This window comes from Varanus komodoensis, unplaced genomic scaffold (assembly GCF_004798865.1).
Source record: "Varanus komodoensis strain SLA01 unplaced genomic scaffold, ASM479886v1 scaffold48, whole genome shotgun sequence".
In the NCBI taxonomy this organism is placed as follows: Eukaryota; Metazoa; Chordata; class Lepidosauria; order Squamata; family Varanidae; genus Varanus; species Varanus komodoensis.
Genome location: NW_025336059.1, coordinates 567,283 through 586,381, shown reverse-complemented (window position 1 = coordinate 586,381; position 19,099 = coordinate 567,283). Strand labels below are relative to the sequence as shown.

At 55.3% G+C, this 19,099-nt stretch overlaps 1 protein-coding gene across 2 annotated transcripts in view; it reads left to right on the top strand.

Moving 5' to 3' along the window:
- The first annotated feature begins 481 nt into the window (after positions 1-481).
- Positions 482-19,099, top strand: part of CAPZB (capping actin protein of muscle Z-line subunit beta) — a 46,530-nt gene continuing 27,912 nt past the window's right edge. The window contains exon 1 of one of the 2 annotated variants that reach the window (XM_044445341.1): positions 482-686. In XM_044445341.1, the coding sequence (XP_044301276.1) occupies positions 684-686 (3 nt within the window). In that variant the 5' untranslated portion in view covers positions 482-683. The remainder of the gene's footprint in view (positions 687-19,099) is intronic. The other variant, XM_044445342.1, reaches the window with a different exon arrangement.

Sequence of the window (19,099 nt, the reverse complement as noted above, 5' to 3'; positions counted from 1 at the left end):
CCCAAAACACCCGCACGGAGGGTGTCAGTTTCATGACGCTCCCCTCCCCACGCCAACTTCGGGGCAGCCGCCAAGCTCAACCACCTCAGAGATTTTTCTCCGGTTTTCTTCGCCCCGCGACTCAGTTGCTTCCTCCCTCCCCACTCCTGTGCTCCTCACACCCCCTTGCTTCCCATCCAATGGTTTCTCCTTTATCCCCCTCACCCCTTGCACCTGAATGGTCTCCCCCACACGGTACCCTCCCTCCCATTCAGTGCCCGAGAGGCGTCTCCTCCCCCGCGGCCAGGAAGCCCGTGTGCGCAAGCGCGAGCCTCCCAGCTCCATACTTGGCGATGCCCGGCGAGCCACCCGCTGATTGGTTGGGGCCCGCGCGAGGGGAAAGGGGCGGGTGGGGCTGGGCTGGGCGCGGGGCCTGCGCGCGCGCCGCTGACCCGGATGTGCAACTGCTAGGCAACGGCGGAAGTGGCGAGCGCGCTCGCACACACACCAAGGCGGGCGGGGGGAGAGAAGACGGAGGAGGCGGAGGCAGTGGAGGAGGGCCGCGGCCTGGCTCGCAACTCGCAGAGGCCGCCCGGACGAGGGACTGAGCGCCGCCGCCGCCCTCGCTGCTACCGCCGCCGCCGCTGCTGCAGGCGCCGCCGCCGCCGCCGCTCCTGTGGAGAGCCCGGTCCCGCGGAGACATCATGGTGAGCGGCGCCCGGGCGCCTCCCGCGCTTCCTGCCGGGGGCCTGGCTGGAGGGACCGCGGGGGAAGTGGATGGCGGCCGCGCTGGGTGGGGAGGCGGAGGGAGGGGCCAAGGCGCCCTGCGCAGGGGCGGAGGGCCGAGCGGGGAGGGGCTGGGAGGCCCGGCCGCCGGGAGACCCCGCGCCCCCGGGCCCTCCGCCCGGGAGCAGCGGGGAAGCTCCGCGCCTCCGCGGCGCTTCGCCCCTTCCCCGCGGCTCAGCGCACGGGTGCGGGAGGGGGCGAGGGCGGCCTGGCCGGCGAGTGTGGAGGGGCCGGTGGCGGGCGGCGTGGAGGGACAGTGCCCCCAGCAGCGGAGGGGGCAGGGGGGCAGCCTCCGGAGGGTTTGGGCTGCTCCCGTCCTCCCGGTGGTATATGGCCCTGCCCCCCGTTCGAGCGAGGGTGGGCCACTTGTGGCTTCGGCCCGCTGCTCTCGTGATCGCTCCTCATGGGCTGCCCTGGCTAGGGCTGATGCGTGTTCAGGAACGTTGTGGGAACGGTTGCTGAACGAGAAGGGCAAGGGTGGGGAACGTGTGGCCCTCCAGGTGCTTTTGCGCCGTTGGTTCCCACCCCTGAGAGAGGTCTCTGGCCCGTTCCAGCAACATGGCCCTCCTGCCGTTAGGGTGAAGGTATGTGGGCCACTCCGTGGCAAAAGCCCCTGAGGAGAGGGTCGTGTCTTCTCCCCGTCTTTTCCTGCTTCCCGGGCACCCTATGCTGCATTTGAGGTGGGCTGAGGAAGGATGGTTCCTCTGATGTTATGGGTTGTATCTTGGGGTTAGGTAAAGAGTATTATAGCTCCATGTGAGGAAGTGCGAGAGGGGGAAAGCTACGGGCTGGACAAGGAAGACCTTGAGGTAGGGGGTGTTGCTGTCCAGAGGGAAAGCTCCCCCCCCCCGTTCTTTCTCCGTGCTGAACCAGGAAACTGAACGGTTGTTAACTGGAGGCTATGCGATATGTCCAGCATGAGCGTGGAGACTACATGTAAAGACGAAATGAGTGGAGGCAGGGACTTAGTGTCATTAGGGGACGGAAGAGAGATCATTGGTAAGATGGGAAGCCCTCTGCTCCTGCACCCAGAGTGCTGCCTTGGGGGGAATTATGAAGTAGCACTGGGCTGTGTCTGGTGGTGGAGCCTGTGTTGATGGTGGTCCTAAGGGATCAATATGAAAGGGAGAGGCAATGACTGAGTTGTTGTGGATAGAGAATTTAGTTGTGAGGGGGACTATGGGGGGAGAAAGAAGAGAGAAAAGTGTCCCTCCGGCAGGGAGGGGAGTGGTGAAAGGGAAAAACATGGTGTTGCTTCCTCACCCCACATCTTGCTGCAAAGTTGAGGGGAGGGGGAGAACTGGAACAGGAAATGGGGCTGGTTGGAGAGGAGAGGCACAACAGGGACAATAAGAACTGGAGGAATTATTGTTTTGGCACATTAATGCCCCACCTTTCTTCCCCCTGTAATGAACCCAGAGCAGCTTACAAGGTTCTTCTCTCCATTTTATTCTCACGACAGCAACCCTGTGAGGTGGGTTAGGCTGAGGGTCAGAGAATGGCCCCAGGTCACCCTGTGAGCTCCGTGGCCGAGCGGGGGCTGGAGCCCAGGTGTCTCAGTCCCAGACACGCACCACCATGCCACAGCGAGCCTTGGCCGCTTCCTGAATGCATGTGCTTCTGTCGCTGAGATTTGCTTTCCCTTCCCTAAGTCAGGGCCATCCTGCCCCACCCTCCAGACATGTTGGACTGCAACTCCCAGAATGCCCAGCCTGCAGTTGGTCTAGACTGTAAGCTGCTTGGGGCAGGGTTTTGGCTCTCCTTGTTCGTTCACTTCACATATGTATTGGCGGCATTCCAGTAACAGTGGGAGGAGGTAGAAATTGGTGTGCAAGAGAACGGGCTCTGGAGGAAGACAAAGAATGAGCTTATGGGAAGCAGGCAGCCCCTCATCGCTGGGGTCTTTGAAGACTGTAGGGGTGTGTTATGGCGGAGAAAGTCAGCAGGCTGGAGAAAGTGAAGGTGGACAGTAGTAGACGGAAGCCTTGCGGAGAAGGGGAAAGGGCCAGTTCCAATGGTGGTTCTTCCACTTCCTTGAGAAGAGAGATACCGGGATGCAAATCCACAGAAGTGTTGCGGGGAGGAGTGTGGCTGGAACTGTGGAGCAGAGCTGAGCTTCGACTGCGATGCACTAAGGACTGCAAGCCGCCTCGGGAAAGGGGCGTCTTCTGAGCGCGTTGGATGTATGAAATGTGAAAGGGGAACAATCTCGGGGCCCCTTTGGTGAGGGTGGTCTTTCATGGGCCAGGGCTCCCATTGCGGCAAGGAAGGCCTGAGCCTGGTGTGAAATGGGGCTGAAGCTTCCTTGTAGAAAGTGAAAACAGGCTGCCATCTTGGGCAGGCGGGAAGGGGAAGCATCTTTGGCTGCCTGGGTAGTGCTGAAGAGCTGTCGCAGGAACCAGCCGCTGGCACACCTCCTTGAGTCACAGAGGTGGGGCACGTCAGCCGGGACGGTTGCTTTGTGGCTTGACAGCGTTGTCGTCGTTGCAGCAGAGAGCATGGGGGAAGCGGCCTTATTAGGACGCGCCTTAGAGCTTCCCGCGTCGTGTGGCTTTCCTTCTCGCAGGGTGCCTCTGCAAAGTCAGCTGGGAAACTGGAGGTGGTGGGGCGAGAGGCATGTTAAACCTACCGTGTCGAGCAGTACAGAAATGCACCCATGAGTCTCGAGGCGATCGCAGTGGCAAAGCTGCCCCAGCTACTCAGTCAGAATGAATTATGGCTTAGCCTTTGCCTTCATTTTAGGGTTGCTGTAACGGGGAACCAGCGAAGACTCTTACTTAAACCTCTTCTTGCGCTGCATTTGAAGCAGGCTTGTAACTGACCCAGATGGCCGGTCGGTCCAGCTTAGCTTACACTACTTCGGCTAGCGGAGTGTCCAAGGCCCCCAGGCCGAGCTTTGCTCTCTGCTTTCCCCTGGAAATCCTGTCGCTGGAGGTGCCTGCAGGTGAAAGCTGCTGCGAGCCACTGTTGCTTCCTTTCTGCGGTCTGCGTTTGCAGGAATAGGCAGAAGGCACAAGCTCTGCAACAGCCTCCTGGTCCGTGGGGTGAAGGCAGAGCACTGTGCTGGCTTGGACGCCGTGTGTATCGGCCTTGTCTGACCAGGCACTGCAGCTCCTGGCATTCTTGGACGCTGGCCACGCCAGCCAGGGCCTGTGGGAGTCATGCTCAAAACATCTGGAGGACACCATGTTGGAGAAGGCTGGCATATGTACATATATCTCTGTGTAGCTCAGTGGAAACGTGCATGCAGCCTGTCCCAGTACTGTTCAGAGACGTGCCCTGATTCCTATTTATTGTGGCTGGCAGGCACCCACATGGTACAGCCATGTTGTGAAAGAGCCAGTAGCCCTGAAATATATTTTCATACCGCAATTGAGAAGCAAATTTGTTCAACGGAAGTCCTGAGGAGGGTCAGGACCTCAAGCTGGTGTCAGTCTGTCTTGGAAGCAGGCACATTCATGTAACATGCATTTAAAATAACAAAACAAAACTTGATGTTGTGTGAAATGGCTTCTTAGTATCTTGGAGTTCTGTGGAAGGGCTTCAGCTCTGCTGCTGCCGTCCTGCTTTGTGGGCAGGTAGGGACTCGGGGGAAAGTTCTGGAGCGCTGCTGCCAGCCCATGTTGACCGTACTGGGCTGGATGGAGCAAAGGTCTGACCGCATGCCAGGTATCTTCCTGTGCGTCTAGACACTGGCAAGCCATTTGTGTAAAGGCAGAAACCATTCACTTTCTGCTTCGATAGCAGAGGCAGAACGGCTGTGCACACCAGCTGCTGGGGAACATGGGTGGGAGTGTTGGCTGCTGGCCTCCTTGTGCATATCCACCGGCAGCTGGCTGGTGGGATGAGATAGGGACCTTTCCTCTGATTCAGCAGCGCTGCTCGTAGGTTCTAACAGATTCGCTTCCAGAAATGCTTCCTGAACAGGACAGCTGCCTGCTCAACGCAACCTGTCTGTCATCCAGGAGAATCAAGGGGTTCCTTGTGCCTCCTAAAGCAAGCTTGCTTTTCCGAAAAGACCCACCTCTCTTAACTTCCCTGCTTTGCCCTCCAGTGAGTCTTTTTCCGTGTCTGGTATGCCGAGGGAATGCTGACTCCCCGTTGTCCACTTCTTGTCTGTGTGCCAAGGACGCATCCGTCCACCCCAGCCCAGCCTGGGTAGATTTCCTTCTCCCGAGGAGTTTGGAAACCTGGTTTCACCTCTGCCAAGAGCTCGGTGGGCGCCAAGCCCTGAGGCAAGGGGGGCATTACCTTTTCCGGAGCAGCCCCCAGCCCGCCGCATTTCCCCGCCAGGACTGCCCCCAGCCTTGCAGTTAGGTGCGCCAAGTCCCTGGCGTGGCATGCCCCTGGCGCGGTGTGCATTCCTTGCTGCGTCAATAGAGCGCTCATTGCCCAGCAGTAAAACATAAGCATACAGTATAATGTAGCACTCGTCTATTTTTAGAGAGCTTGGTACTGTACTTGCTGTGCAGCAGAGGCTCCTTTTGCGGGAGGTGGGCTGAGACCAAGCAGCCTCCCCGTCTCACTTTCTCTCCCTGCCCCTTCAGCTGACTTAGCACTGTAGTGTGAGACCCGAAGCGGAGGGTGTCAATACACTCCGAGAAAGAGGCTCTGAGCTGGAGGCCTGGGCCATGTATCTTGTCTACCATTCTGCCATGTTGATTGATCTCCTTGCATACATTTATTACTCTTATTTATATCCTCCCTTTCGCCATACAAACCCTGCTGCAGAATCTGTGTGCGTCCTAAAGAAGGAGGCGGTGTCCACAAAACCTTCTGCTGAATCAAGGGGGCAGTCCCACACATATTAAGGCTGCATGTTTAGGACAGGGGTGCAGCTGCATTGCTCAGCTGCAGCCAAACGAGAGAGAGCCTGGCTTTTGTGGGGTTCTCCCACCCTGTTCTAAAAAGGGAGAGGTACCTCACCTGAGGCATATTTATTGGCAGTAAGGATTTTAGGCTTAAATCTGCGGTGTTTTTTTAGCACACGCTTTCTGTGGAACTTGCCGCCTCTTTGCTCTGGCGTCAGGCGTCGGGCTGAGGTTTGGAGGCATAGAAGTTCACCCAGTATTAAGCGCCAGAGGACACACGCAACTCGAATTCGCTTGCGGTACTGAACAAAATGCCGCTTCTGGCTCCTCATGACCATCTTGGAGCAGCTGTGGTTCGAAAGGGAAAAAAGGCACCTTGTGGTTGCGGCCATTAAAACTCCTGAAAGTTAGAAATCCCTGGCCTCTTCCCCCGTGAATTTGCCACCAGTGGCTCCTAGTCCTCATGGTCCTGGGGTCCCTCCGGTGAGGGGGCAGTGCGCTTGTGTGCCCTCCCACCAGAACGGGATGTGCTCGCAACCTGCATGTGGGCTTCCCCTTGGCAGGGATGGTTCGCTGGGGATGGAATGAGGATGACATGGACCCTTGGGTGGATCTGCACAGATGCCTTGCATTCTCCTCTCATCCGACCCTCCACATTCATCACATCATTCCAGCTCACTTGGTTTGTTTATTAGATTTATATCTTGTCTTTTTCCTTTTCTAAAGAACTCAAAAATAGCTTACTTCATTTCCTCCTGCTGTTTTCGAGCTCATCCCCATGACAGCCACCCTGTGAGGTAGGTTGGGCTGAGAGTCCGTGACTGGCCAGAGTCACCCACTTGGCTCCTTGGCTGAGTGGGGACTGAAACCCAGAGTGGCCGAGTCTCTTGGCTACTGTGCCCCACTGGCATTTGTTCCTCAAGCCCTCGTTTCCCCACAGTCTCGCTCCGTGTCCAGGAGAAAGGGGGCAGTGCTGCCTGCCATTTGACGAAGAGTGACCCCTTGGGCCCCGCCAGGGCTGACCTGTGTCTTCTCTCCCAAGGCCAGTCCTTTAGGTATCTTTCTATGGCTCCTAACAATTGGCAGTAGCTTTAAAAACCCCTCTCAGAATCTGTGTGAAGCCATCCCTAATGTTTATTTGCAATACTTGGAGGCTTCTTAATCTAGTGAAGCTTCTAGGGGCACAGCACAGTGCATGCTCAGACAGAAGGAAGGTCCTGGAACTTGCAGGGTTCGCAGCCAGCCTGGGGAATCCGGGAGCTGTGCGGAGTTTCCTTCTGTCTAAACATGCATCGCGCTGTGCCTTCTGGTACTGAATTCTGAGCCGGAAAGGCGTCGCGTCTGATGAGCCAGCATGACCCGCATGTTCGGAGCTACTTCCTGCTCAGCCTGCTGTACCTCCTGTGGGAGCCAACTCTGAAAATGGTGCGTTTGAACTAACGTGGCGCCTCGGGAGAGCTTGAAGCTTTTCTTCACTGGATGAGAGTCGCTAACTGCTGGCATCAAGGAGGACTGCTGAAATAAGCTCTATAAAGTTCAGAACTGGGGCTGGTTTGTGAGATTTGTAAGGGTCTTTCAATCCCACGGCCCTAAACACCCAGTCAGAATTCAGAGAGCTGAAAGCTGCCGCCGTGTGGCTTCGTGTCCTGAGGCCATCTCTGCCCCCTGCCAATTCAGAGGCTCCTCTGGCATCCAGAGATGACTTGAGGGTTGCCCTTCGGGGCGCGGGGGCTGCAGTGAATGCTTTAATGCAGGGTTGGGGTGGCACCTGTGGAAAGTGCAGATTGCTTTCCGCTTCCCCTTCCTGCCTACCACGCAGTTGCTCAAGCGGTGAACGCTGCGGTCACCTTTCTAGAAGAAGGCAAGCTCTGGTGGCAAGAAGCTGGGGCCCTGCACATTTCCTTCCCCGGGGGAGCAGCTTTTACATCAGCCTGTCGCCCCCCCCCCCCCCGCCTTGGCAATCCGCTGAAAAACCTCTGTGACTTGATGAGGTTTCTGGGCCTCTTCTGTGTAGCAGCAGAGAATCGGAGTGGCCTGATGCCAGTGAATAGCTCGGCCTGAGTCGAGCTGCTGGGCAGCTCATGTTTGGCCTCCGCCATCAGCTCAGCAGGCATTCGGATATCTTGAGAGGTTCATCCGTGGACTTTTTTTAGCGAGCGTCTTCTCCCTTCCCACCTCGCCTACTCGCGGCAGTCCTCTTGCGAGGTGCCCCTGGAGCTTCTGCAGGGGCGGGCGCTTGCCTGCCGGAGGCCCTCCTGTGTGGGCCTCCGTGGAACGCCTGCCGGCTGATGTCGGGTGAGCACCGCAGCGCCTTGGTTTCTGATGCCTGCTGAAGAGGATGATGTTTCCGCAGGCTCACTGGTCCCTATTGCCGTGGTTCAATTTTCAATATTTTCAGTCCGTATCTGGATTTGTTCTCCTTTTAATTGTTCTTCACTGGGGAATCTTCTTAGACAAACATGATACATGCATATTAAATATAGAATTGAATATACTGACTTCTCAGCTGGTGGCTTTTTTTTTAAAAGCACTGTATGTGCTTTCATCAGCCCGGTCTCCCCCCCCCCCCCCCCCCTTGTAGAGAGGTTCCGCTCCTGTGCAGGTTGCAGGGGATGCGCAAGCGGAGAGGAGCTGGGTGCAGCCCCACGGTGCCCATTCGCAGCCGCCTCCCAGAGCCAGGGGCTGTCAGGGCATTTGGGGGGTTCCACGTGGTGCCCTGCGGGGGCCGTGTCCCTTCAGCACCCCAGCCCTTCTCCAGGGCAACCCACCCCAAGCCAAGCCAAGCCGTGTGCTGGTGTCCTAGGCAGCGGGAGAGAGGAGTTCTGCTCCGGAGAATGTCGGCAGCGGAGGCCAGGTGGCCTGCCTGTGGACGGGGCAGCTCGGGTGGGGTGGGCAGTGTTCGGCTTGGTGTGCCGGTCAGGTCATGTGCGGCAGGCCAGGGAGGCTTTCTGGCCTGGGGGCGGTCACTGCTTTGGGGCTCAGTGTGTCTGTGGCCGGGGCCCTGGGGCTGACGTGTCCCTTGGTGCTTCGGACACTTGCTAGTGGGGAATCACGCAGCCGGTGGTGGTCATTCACGTGCAGGTGTGCCTTGGAAGTGTTCCTGGAGGAGAGGAGAGCTGCCCGAGAGCACCTGGCAAGGGTCCGAGCGCAGTGGAGGGGCACCTGCTGAACCCGGGTTCAGTCTTTGGCATTTCCAGGTAACGCTGGGAGAGACGCCCGCCTGGGAACCCGGCAAGCTGCTGTCTGGCAGCAAAGACCGGGTGTGCAGAGCATCCAGGTCGGGGCTGCGTCCATCCTCTCAGGATTTGCCAGGAGCTTGTGCTCACTTCCCCGAGCCCCTTCTCCCCGCAACTAGTTTTCCTGCCTTTCACTTCCTTTTAAACCTTCTTGAAAGGTTGATCTGCCCTTCCTAAGGGTCACTTCCTAGCATACAGCACTTTTAGCTCAAATATGCTGGCATTTAGGCCGCTGCACCCCCTCCCCCCCCCTTTATTTGCTTCTGGCTGCTGCTCACCACTGGAATAGAGCTGCTGAACTCAAGGAAGCTGAAGCCGTGGACAAACATAGATTTGTCTCTCTGTCGAGTGGACGAGAGCCCAGCCTTGGTACTGAAGACAAAGTCCCAGGCTTCTCTAAAGGGGAAACTCATCCTTCAGATGGAAAAGTGCTCAGTACTCCGGTTCAGACAAGAGTTAGTTAAATGGCACCACGGCCAAGATTGGTACATGGAAGCCTGCGGTGTTCCTAGTGTCAGCAGATGCCTACGGACTGTGGAGACGCTGCAGAAGAGCGGCTGCCGATCCAGCTTCCTTACAGCAGTCGGCTTGTGTGATCTGCTTTTCCCCAGCAGCCCAGGCTCTTCCAGCCGAAGCCAGGGGTAAACCAGCAGCTCGGGAAGGCAGGGAGGAAGCAGGGGCAGGGGCTCACCTCAGGAATTTGTTCCCAGGACCAGCAGGGCTGGGCTGTCGTCGGAATCTCCACTTGCCTGCAGCCCTTGAGTGTTTTTGCTGTCAGCAGCCTAATTTAGGAGTTGGGATGAGGCTGTCGAACCTTTCAGAAAGGGAAGTGCTTGCTCTGGTGGGCTGCAGGCTGCTCCAGCCCTGCCCCTTGGGTCACAGGCCGGTCTCTGCCGGGCCCTGATTAGGCACGGAGTGCCTCAGAAGCAGCCTTTGAAACAGCTTTCTGCTATTCCTGCTTGAGGTTTCGCCACTACCTTGTGCAAGTAACTTAAAGACACTGTAAATAAAATCATTTTTGTGCAAGTAACTTAAAGACACTGTGAATAAAACCTATTTGATATTTCTCTGCGGTTTCCACTCCCTTCCTTCCTTCTTTTTTTTTTTAGTTGAGAGCATTGCTGAGTGTGAAACTGATCCCCAGCTACCTGCCTTTCCCAGTTTATTTTTTGCACTGGTGCAAACCAGAAATAGAAAGAGGCCGGAGGACTGATGTCTGCGGCTTTGTGCCCTGCTCTGCTTGCTGCATCTCATTGCCGCCAGGGTTGGAAACATAACCCGGACTTTAATGGAGGTTGAGAAACGCAGGACGCATATGGAACTGCAGAGCAGAATGCCAGGCCGGAGCGGCTCAAGTAGAATAAGATCTGGCTGGGATGGAAGCTCTTCTGTTAATGCAATCGCAGACTGCAGCTGGCTGTTCAGAGATGCACAGAAATGAAACCTGCTCGCCGCTGGCAATTTCCCACCAAGCTTTCCCTTCATCTTTTTCTAATCTAAAGTGGGGTCAGGGGGAGCACCCCAGGTCCAGTCGGCAGATCTGGCCTGTTGGGTTTCCCCAGAGGCCGTGCTCCCTTTCTCCCAACTGCTAGTCATTCGGTGCTTATCAGACTTTTATGTTAGTCCCCCTGCTCATTTTTTAAGACAAAATTCCCGTTGTCAGTTTTACTGACTAGCGGTGAATATTTTCAGTCCATGGCGACTTGTTCAGCCACTCTGGTATGCATCAGGCCTTGTTTTGAGTGAAAAACCAGCGTATAAATATTGTTAATAATAAGCATCTTTCCTGCGAGCCTCTGGGTTTTCCCTCTTGCCTGCATTCTTGTCCCCTCTCCCTTCTTTTGGGCTTTTGGCAGCCCCTCGCACCCTGTTCCAAAGGCAGCAGGATACCAGCTGTGCATTAGCTGCCTACAGTTCTCGGTTTCGAGTCCAGAAATGGGACCTTAGCATCACATCCTAATGTTTAATGTTCTGTGAGCCAGGAACCTTCTGTTTGCTTTGGTGGGTGGGGCAGGGAAGGGTTTTTTGATAAGCTTCCTGTAATGTTCCCGCAATAAGCGTTGTTTGAGGCAAGCCCTTTTCTTTTTACCTTGTTCTACTTCCCCCACTGCCTTGTTTTGTTCTGTTTTGGTGTGTGTGTGTGTGTGTGTGTGTGTTTTTTGCTTGCTTGAGTGGATTTAGAAGACTGTGGCCATGCCTTAGATGCAAATCTGTAGAATGCCAGGTTGATGAAGAAAGAGGTGCAGGGGCTTTTTCTACCCCCTCCAAGAGAAAACCCAAAGCATGTACAGAGAATTGCATATATGGGGGCTGGGGAGGGAGTTCCAAACAAGAAACCCACTCCCACACTTTGCTGAAATTCCAGCGAGCCTCTGGATGTTGGCCTTGGCCAGGACCGTGGAACCTGAAACCCATCAACCAGTCTGGCCTGCTTGCACAAAGGAGCCTTCTGGGCCTCCCCAGAATATCTTCTTCCCCTTTCTCACACTTCTGCTCTTCTCCAGCCACCGGCCGTTTAATGATTTTTCTGGCTGCTGCACGGTACCATGCCGGCCCCAATTCTGAGAGCCCGAAAAGCCTCTCCCAAGGATTAGTTGCGGGCGCTCGCGTCTTTGCCCTGGCCGAGGTGGCCCCGAGAGCATCTCTGGAATTGAATCCTGCCCTTGGGCTGAAGGGGGTTCGGCAGCACTGGCACAGACGTGCCGCCGTGGAAATAGTCCCCCACCTCGGTCCGTTTGCGAGGTGCGAACCCAGTGGGCCTGCTCACTTCTCCCTGGTGAGCGAGTGCGGTTCCTCTTGTCAGCACAGCCTGTATTTGAGGCGGAAGAACAGCTGGTTAGAAGCTGCCGCAGAAGCTCCTTGTGGGGCAGCGCGAGTGGGTGCGGGTGCGGTGTGCAAGGGAAGAAAGGCACTCACCAGCTTTGCATATGAGCACAGATTTTGCCTGTTTGTAAAAATCAAGTGCGAAGCGGACTGCCGAAAACCGCTAGTGGCAAATGAATGTCTGTCTGTCTGTCTGTCTGTCTGCCTGTCTGGCCCCTTTCCACAGTCCCCGAACACAAGCCCCCTTTGTTTCCTGGTTGCGTCTTGCCACTTGTAAGGGGAGCTTCTCCGCCTTGGCCAGCTTGGTCTCTGCAGGTGTTTGAGATAACAACTTCCAGAATTCCTGAGCATTCGCTCCACCGGCAGAGACTTCTGGGAGCCGTAATGCAAAACCTCTTCAGGAAGGCTGATCTGCTTGCAAAACTGTTCCTTCCCAGTGGCTTTCTTTTTATTTGGTGTGTGGAGCAGCAGGTTAATTCGTGGCCTCATGTTGTGTAGTGGTGAAGAGTATGGGACTGAGGAGTTGTGGGTTCTGGGCCCCGCTCAGCCTTGGCGCTCCCTGGGTGACTTTGGGCCGGTCACACACTCCAGCCCAACCCGCCTCCCGGGGTGCTAGTTGTGAGGATAAGACTGGGAGGAGGAGGACTATGTAAGACTCATTGAGTCTTCGAGAAGGAGTAAAATGGTGGGACATAAATTTAACAAATATATAAATAGGGAGTGATGCCAGCATTCGAAGACAAAGTGATGGCTTTCGGATTGTCGTTGGGGACTGAGTAATTTCTATGTCTGAACTGTATTTTCCTTTTTCATCACAAGGTCACCGAGCTAGTTTAAACCCCTAATCAAGCTGTACTGAGTCAAACTGGAAACAGCCATCTATTGCAATCTATTTTATTGTGTTGTAAGCCGCCCCGAGGCTTCGGCAAGGGGCGGCATAGAAATGTCATCATCATCATCATCATCCTCATCATCTAAGGAGTATGCTCAAGAAGTTAAGAGAAGCCAGAGCAAGATGGGCAGAATTTGTTGATATTTTAACATATGGCCCCTTGGCCCCAAATGAGTGACAGTCAGAAAATTTGAGAAAGTGACAGAAAGGCAAGACTATAAGGCAGGTATGGGCTAAGCAGGTGCTCCTGGGAATATTTCATGCTGGAGGGGTCAGTGTGGAAGAGGTCTGTCCGTGGAAGCGGGAAGCCTGGCCTCTGTAGGAGCAAGGCCTCGGACGAGGAGCGCCAGCACCGGAGTGTTGCATGCATCTCGGAGTATTTTGAATTCCACCCAGAAACACAGCTGGCCACTGGGGTGGATCTTTTTCCTCACTGGCAGGCGGGACTTGATCGGCGTGTCCCAGTTCACAACCCAGCCAATAAAACTTGGAACGTTTGGAAGGTTCTCGGTGCCTTCTCGAGACAGTCCTCTGTGAGCAGGCTCCTCCCTCGTGCTCACCACACTTTTTCTGAGCCCCCAGAATCAGAAACCGGATTTCCAGGAAGCCCTTTTTGTGCAGCTGATTGTGCAGCTTGTAACCCCGTCCCCTCTGGCAGGAGGCAAAGCCCTGACCAGGGCACTCCTGGCGCTCTCCAGTAGAGTGGGAGTGAGAGAGGGGTCCAGGAAAAGGGGCTGTAAGGCTCCGCTACCGCAAGTGAACGCCGGCAAGCTTCCCTGGCTGGTCACCGGTTCACTCATGGGCACTGTCATAAATCTGCCGCGAGTGCTGTAAGGAAGCCAAGCTGACCAACCGGCAGGGAATATTAATTTCCTCTGCCATGAGTCTAAAGGAAATAGCGGGAGGGATCCATCTTTTTCATTTTAGCTACAAATCAAAGTCTCTTGTGCAGCGCTGGAGCGCAGCTTTTTGGGGTGGGGGAACAGTCCCTGCACCCCTCCCTGCAGATGAGCCACTATGTGCGAAAGGATGTCTATTTTCCTTCAAGGATTTTTAAAAATTGACTTCCATTGCTGGCCTCCTAGAAGTGATTTTTAATCCAGTGTTTTGATTATAACGTTTGTTCTCTTGCCTCGTGTACCTGGAGAAGCCATCTCATTGAGGGGCTAAAGGGTGCATACTGGGGCAGGGCGTCCTGGCCACCATGGCCACCTTCATGTTTGGCCCGAAAGTGGCCACCGAGCAAAAACGCAGAGCTGAGCTGAGAGGCTTGGGCTCCTCTTGACAGGATCGCGCCCTTCCTGTCTGATGACACTCTGGGCGAGGACTGGGTCAGGCGCTCCACACGCACCTGCTGTGCACCTTCGTTTGGCTTCTCCGTCGCGTGGGAAGCATCGTGTCGAAGGACGAAAAAGTCCTGTTCGCCAGCAGTCTTCAGCCAGCTCACGCAGATGTGTCAGTGCTCTCTCTGGCCTTGCCTGTGCGCTTCAGTGTGGTGTGGGCTAGGAATTTGAATTTTGTTCATTAAAAAGTGGAAAGCTGAGATTCTTTGGCTTTGGTGAAATTTCCGTATGCACACCCCATTCATCATATTGGAAGTTTTTGTGTGCCCGTCCCAGTCTTTAAGTAGTTCCGCTCACTCGCTCCTTCCTTCCTTCCTTCCTTCCTTCCTTCCTTCCTTCCTTCCTTCCTTCCTCTCAAGTCCCTTAGCTTCTGCAAAACACAGTGGCTATAGAAATAAAAAGGCATGCAGTTTTGCATTGCTTATTCTGAGCACAATTTTTAAAATTGCTTTTGCAAAGATGGAGGGCTTTTCATGATTGAGAAGCAGGGCATTCTAAGCTCCCCAGGCAGATCAAGCAGCTAGCCTGTCTGTTATCTTTCAAGTAACTTCTCTCTCTCTCTCTCTCTCTCTCTCTCTCTCTCTCTCTCTCTCTTTCTTTCCCGTTCCAACTCTTTACCCTCCAGCTTCTGTATATTTCAAGGACATGACTGTAGAATAAAATGTTAATATTTTGCTCCGAAAGTTAAACTGTTTGGGAAGAATGACTTAGGTTAGAAGACAAGAATAGAAACACCCAAAACAGTTTAAAAACATTTCCTTGTTTAAGCCAGTGTGATGTGAGAGGCAGTGTAGTGTAGTAGTTAGATGTGTGGGACCCACTGTCCTGCCTCCTGCCGGGGTGCCAGTTCTCCGTGCCACTCAGAAGCGTTCGCCGCCCTCGTTCGACCCTGCTCAATGATCTGTAAATCCCAGAAATGGGGTGACGACACTGAGACCAACCTGAGATAGGAAGCCTTTCCCAAACCCAGGCTGCGCCATAAGCCACCCTGCCCCAATCAGCTGTCGACAGCCCATGCTCCCCGGCCCATGGGACGACAGCCCATGCTCCCCAGGCCAGCAGGTCCAGTGGCCAGGCATGGCTGAACTGCCGTCTGGCGTCTGCAGTGCTTCTGGTCGCCGGCACCGGCGGCAGGGCGTTGGGACCAGGTGTCTCGGCAGAATGCTCGCGTTTCATGCGGAGCACACGCATCTCAGTCGAGAGGCCGAGCGCGTGCCTTGCTGCAAAGGCGTGGGGTCCAGCTCTGTCCGCCTCAGATTTGCCAGTAGGTCCTTGTATTCTGTTCGAGGGACCGAGCTGCTTGTTCCACGAGTAACGGAACAGGGCTCATACAATTTTGAGAAGCACCCCTGCCTGAAATGCAGTTGGCCAGGTGCCTTAGTAGACTGGAGTGTGGTGTGGTAGTGAGGAAGCCGTGCCCCCCTCCCCACCTCCCTTAAAGTAGTTGGTGGAACTTGGACCCTCCTTTGGATGCCAAGCTTATTGGGTAATGGACCCCCTTTGGATAAAGTTTATAGCCTGTGGTTTCTCTGGCATGAGATAAAAGCAGCCAAATTACACAGTTACGGTTAATGAGAAGTCGTACAAATAATCAACATCCCTTTATTATCCAGATGATAAACATCGCTGCAGAAGCGGCTGGGTCACGGAGGACGTCCTAGTCATATGCCTGTTTTGTTGCGCGTGTAGCAACAAAATTCAGTCCTCCGGGGTGGGAACGTGGCGCGCTGTGTGTACCCCACCACTGTCTTATTGGGGACCCCTGTGTGGCAAGCATAATTTGGTTTCACTTTCCACGACTTGCCGCTTCTCTGGATCTGATGCACGTTCTGAGCTGCCTGTTCCGTCTTCTGGAACGTTCTGCAGAACCCAAGCTCTGCTTCACTGGCGGACTAACCCGAGCCAATTTCATAACGCCGTGCTTCCTTAATGGGGGCCCCGCTCAGCTGTTGTGGTAAGCCAGAATCGCCAGGACTTCTGTCCTGCATGGACAAGCCCGCATGCTGGTGTTGCCCACTTCCTGCCAGACGGAATGGCTAAACAACCCTGGACGCCTCCGTTGGTGGTCTGTTTATGTCAGATCGGGGTCTCTGTCTTACCAAGCCAGACCCCTAAGTCAGAAATTTCCCTCCCCGCCAGCTTGTGCTGTTCCGGCACCACTGAGCAAGTGAAAAAGATAGGCGCTGTCTCAGTTGCTGGTGGCTGTGGCCGGTGGAGGCGGTGAGCAGGTGTGGTCCCCTTTTTCAGGTGTGGCGCTTGGACGCCACTCGTTTGCCCCACCCCCGGAATGTGGACTTTGTGCTGCTTCCATTTTTCGATGGTATCGTTTCTGCCGATGACCTACCCGTGTCGGTACATTTTAATAAGCGGGGGCAACCCTAACAGAGGCAAGCCCAGTCTATGGAATGCACTCCCCAGAGAGGTCCGCCTGGCGCCGTCGTCATTTGTTTTTCAGCGCCAGGCGAAGACCTTTTTATTCAAACGTGATTTTAATTGTTAATATTATTTATTTATTTTATTCTTTGGCCAGGGCGACTTAATTTATACCGTTAAATTATATTGTTTTATATGATGTTATTTATTTATATTTGTGAGCCGCCCGAGGCTTCGGCGAATGGGGCGGCATAGAAGTTCCCTAAATAAATAAATACGCACGCGGGCTCAGTTCTTCCCCAGGGCAGATGTGTCGGGCTGTGGCTCCCATTGCTGAGTGGGTTTGCGGAGCTGAAGAGGGATCGCCAGACCCCGGCGCTTCCCCTTACAAAGCGTCTGGGTTGCAGGTGGCCTTGCGATGCTGGTCCATCTTGAGGTTTGCTCACTGGCTGTCCAGCCCCACGGTGTGGAAACCTAAAGCTCTCTGAGGACGTGCAGCGTTTTCGAGCTGAAGAGTCCAAAAATCTGAGTCAAAGGAAAGCACTGGAGGAAGCGACGAGGGATGCTGGTTGTCTTTGCTTTCTCATTCCATGCCTGCTAAACAATTCCAGCTGGTCCTGCCGTGATGAGCGCTGGCTCCAGCGTTCCCACGATCCTGGAGTTCAGCCTGCTTGACCTCGCAACTGTGCATTCGGGTTTAAAAGCAAAATAAAACCGCATCGTCTAAGAGGCAGTGGGAGGCAGCGGCAGCATGTGGCTCGGAAGATCCTCTTTCGGGGGTTACCTGCTGGAGTTGCATCTTCTGAGGCCAAGCTAAGCAGTGTTTTCCCCTTGATCGGCCGCAGAGCCGAAGGGGAGAGAGTCAGAGGGATGCCTGCCTTCGTGCTAAACAAAAGAACCGGGTTCTCAGTTCTTCGACTAGTAGCCCGCGGCGTGTGTGTGTGTGCCGACAAAGCTACAAAACGTGCCTCTTAGAGTGTCGCTGATCCCACTGAGTTGAGGCCTGGAATGTGGGCAGCACCCTGCTGTGCTGGCTTCTTGCCCCTCTGGCTCACCTTTCCTCTGAGAAGCCCGGGGTGTGCTGTGCTGTGCGGGAGCTCCCTCGTCCTCTCCGTTTCGTTCTTGCAGCGCCCCGTGCGGCAGGCAAGAACGAGTCGATGCGTGGCCCAAGATGGCTGAGTGAGGGCTGGCACCCTGCCCTCCCCAGTCTCGCAGTGCAATCCGTGCTCCGCACTTCTGGATTGCCGCTCCCGCATGGTCATTCTCTCACACAAACGGGCGGGCGAGTCCTGCCCGGGCTTTTCCACTGGTGGCCCAGCCTTTCAAGGTGGGGTCTGTACAGCTGCCCCCCTTCTGGCCTTGTGTGGATGGGTGGAAACCCTCGAGCATTGGCTACTCTCCCACTTGCGTTTCCTTGGCCGTGATGCTGCACGGGGTTGAAGCCGGTGGCTTCTTGGGTTGCCCTTTCACTGCTATCTACGAAGTCTGTACATCACACCAGCCTTTCCCAACCCTCTGCCCTCTGGATATTTTAGGGTGCAACTCCCATCAGCCGTAACCAACAAGGCCAGTGGTCTGGGATCCTGGGAATTGTGGTCCAAAACATTGGGATGGGGGCGGGAGGCCGCTGTTTATATAAAGGTCTGGAATGGTTTCTCTTTCTTACAGTTCATTTGAGCACCTGGGCTCAAGGTGACTTTTGTTAAACCATCAGAAATAAAAACCCGTCGCCTAAAGGACAAGGTCTGTTCTTGCATGGGAGCAAACCGGTGGCTTATGGCAAGTCTGCCGTCACCCATTCCAGAAGAGTGTCCAGACACACTTCCCCACAGCTCAGGAGAGGCCTTGGCCAGTCCCACCTCTGCTGGCCTCTCTGTCCGTTTGGGGAGTTTGCACGCCCCATGCAGGGGCTGGGTGGGAGTACGGTGACCTCTGAAGAATTCACGCCGAAGAGCCGGTACCCAGGCTCCGTGCGCGGCTGGCCTTTTGGGCCTCCTGTAAGGGAGGAAGTGCCGACCCCGTTTGCTGATGACGGGGCCGCGCACTGACGCCTCGCAGCAGCGGTGCGCTGCCTCCTGACTGAGGCGAGTTCAGAGCTCCGCTTCCTTCGCCCTTGATGTGGGTGTGCCTGGAATCGGGGGGCAGAGACCAAGCCTTGCGGCTGTGCTTCTTGCAGCATCTGCTGCCACCCCCCCCGCCCCACCAAGGCTGGTAGAACGTGCCTTCTCCCCGCACACGTTCTCATGGCTTCTGGTCACAGGCTTCTCCCGTGTGCCCCCCAGCAGGAGCCGTTCTGGGGTCTCTGGGACATGCTTTGCCTGGGTGTCGCTGCTTAGGTGTGGAGTCGGTCACCGCGGGCCTAGAAGGGAGAATGGGGCGAAGGGCCACGTTTGTGGGGGCTGCAGTGCCGGTCCTTTTCAGGGGAGGTGTGCGCCCCTCCCTTGCTCCGTCGCCGGTAGCCGTGCCTGTGGAGGGCACCTGTTCTCCCAGGGACCAGCCTGCGCCTGCTGGAGGTGATCGGCGCCCGGCTACAAGGATCCTCTGGTGGCTTGGGATCCAGCAAGGGGCGCCATCTTGGTGCATGTCAGGAAGTGCTTGGCTGGGTCTTTGCAGTGGAGCAGCCAGCAAAAGGTTTCCCTGCATTGCATGTGGATTGGCTCAGTCTTTTCTCCTCCCTGACCACCTGAGCTGCCAGGAACCTGCCAAAGTGATTAATCTTCAGTGTTGTGTTTTCTGGGGGAAAATGAATTGGAAACAGTTTCTGGGAAACTTTCCTTTGCGAATTAGGTTAATTTGCATTATAGTTGTATTCCAGAAATTCCAGATACAAATGAGGGTAATTCGCAAACAAAAGGT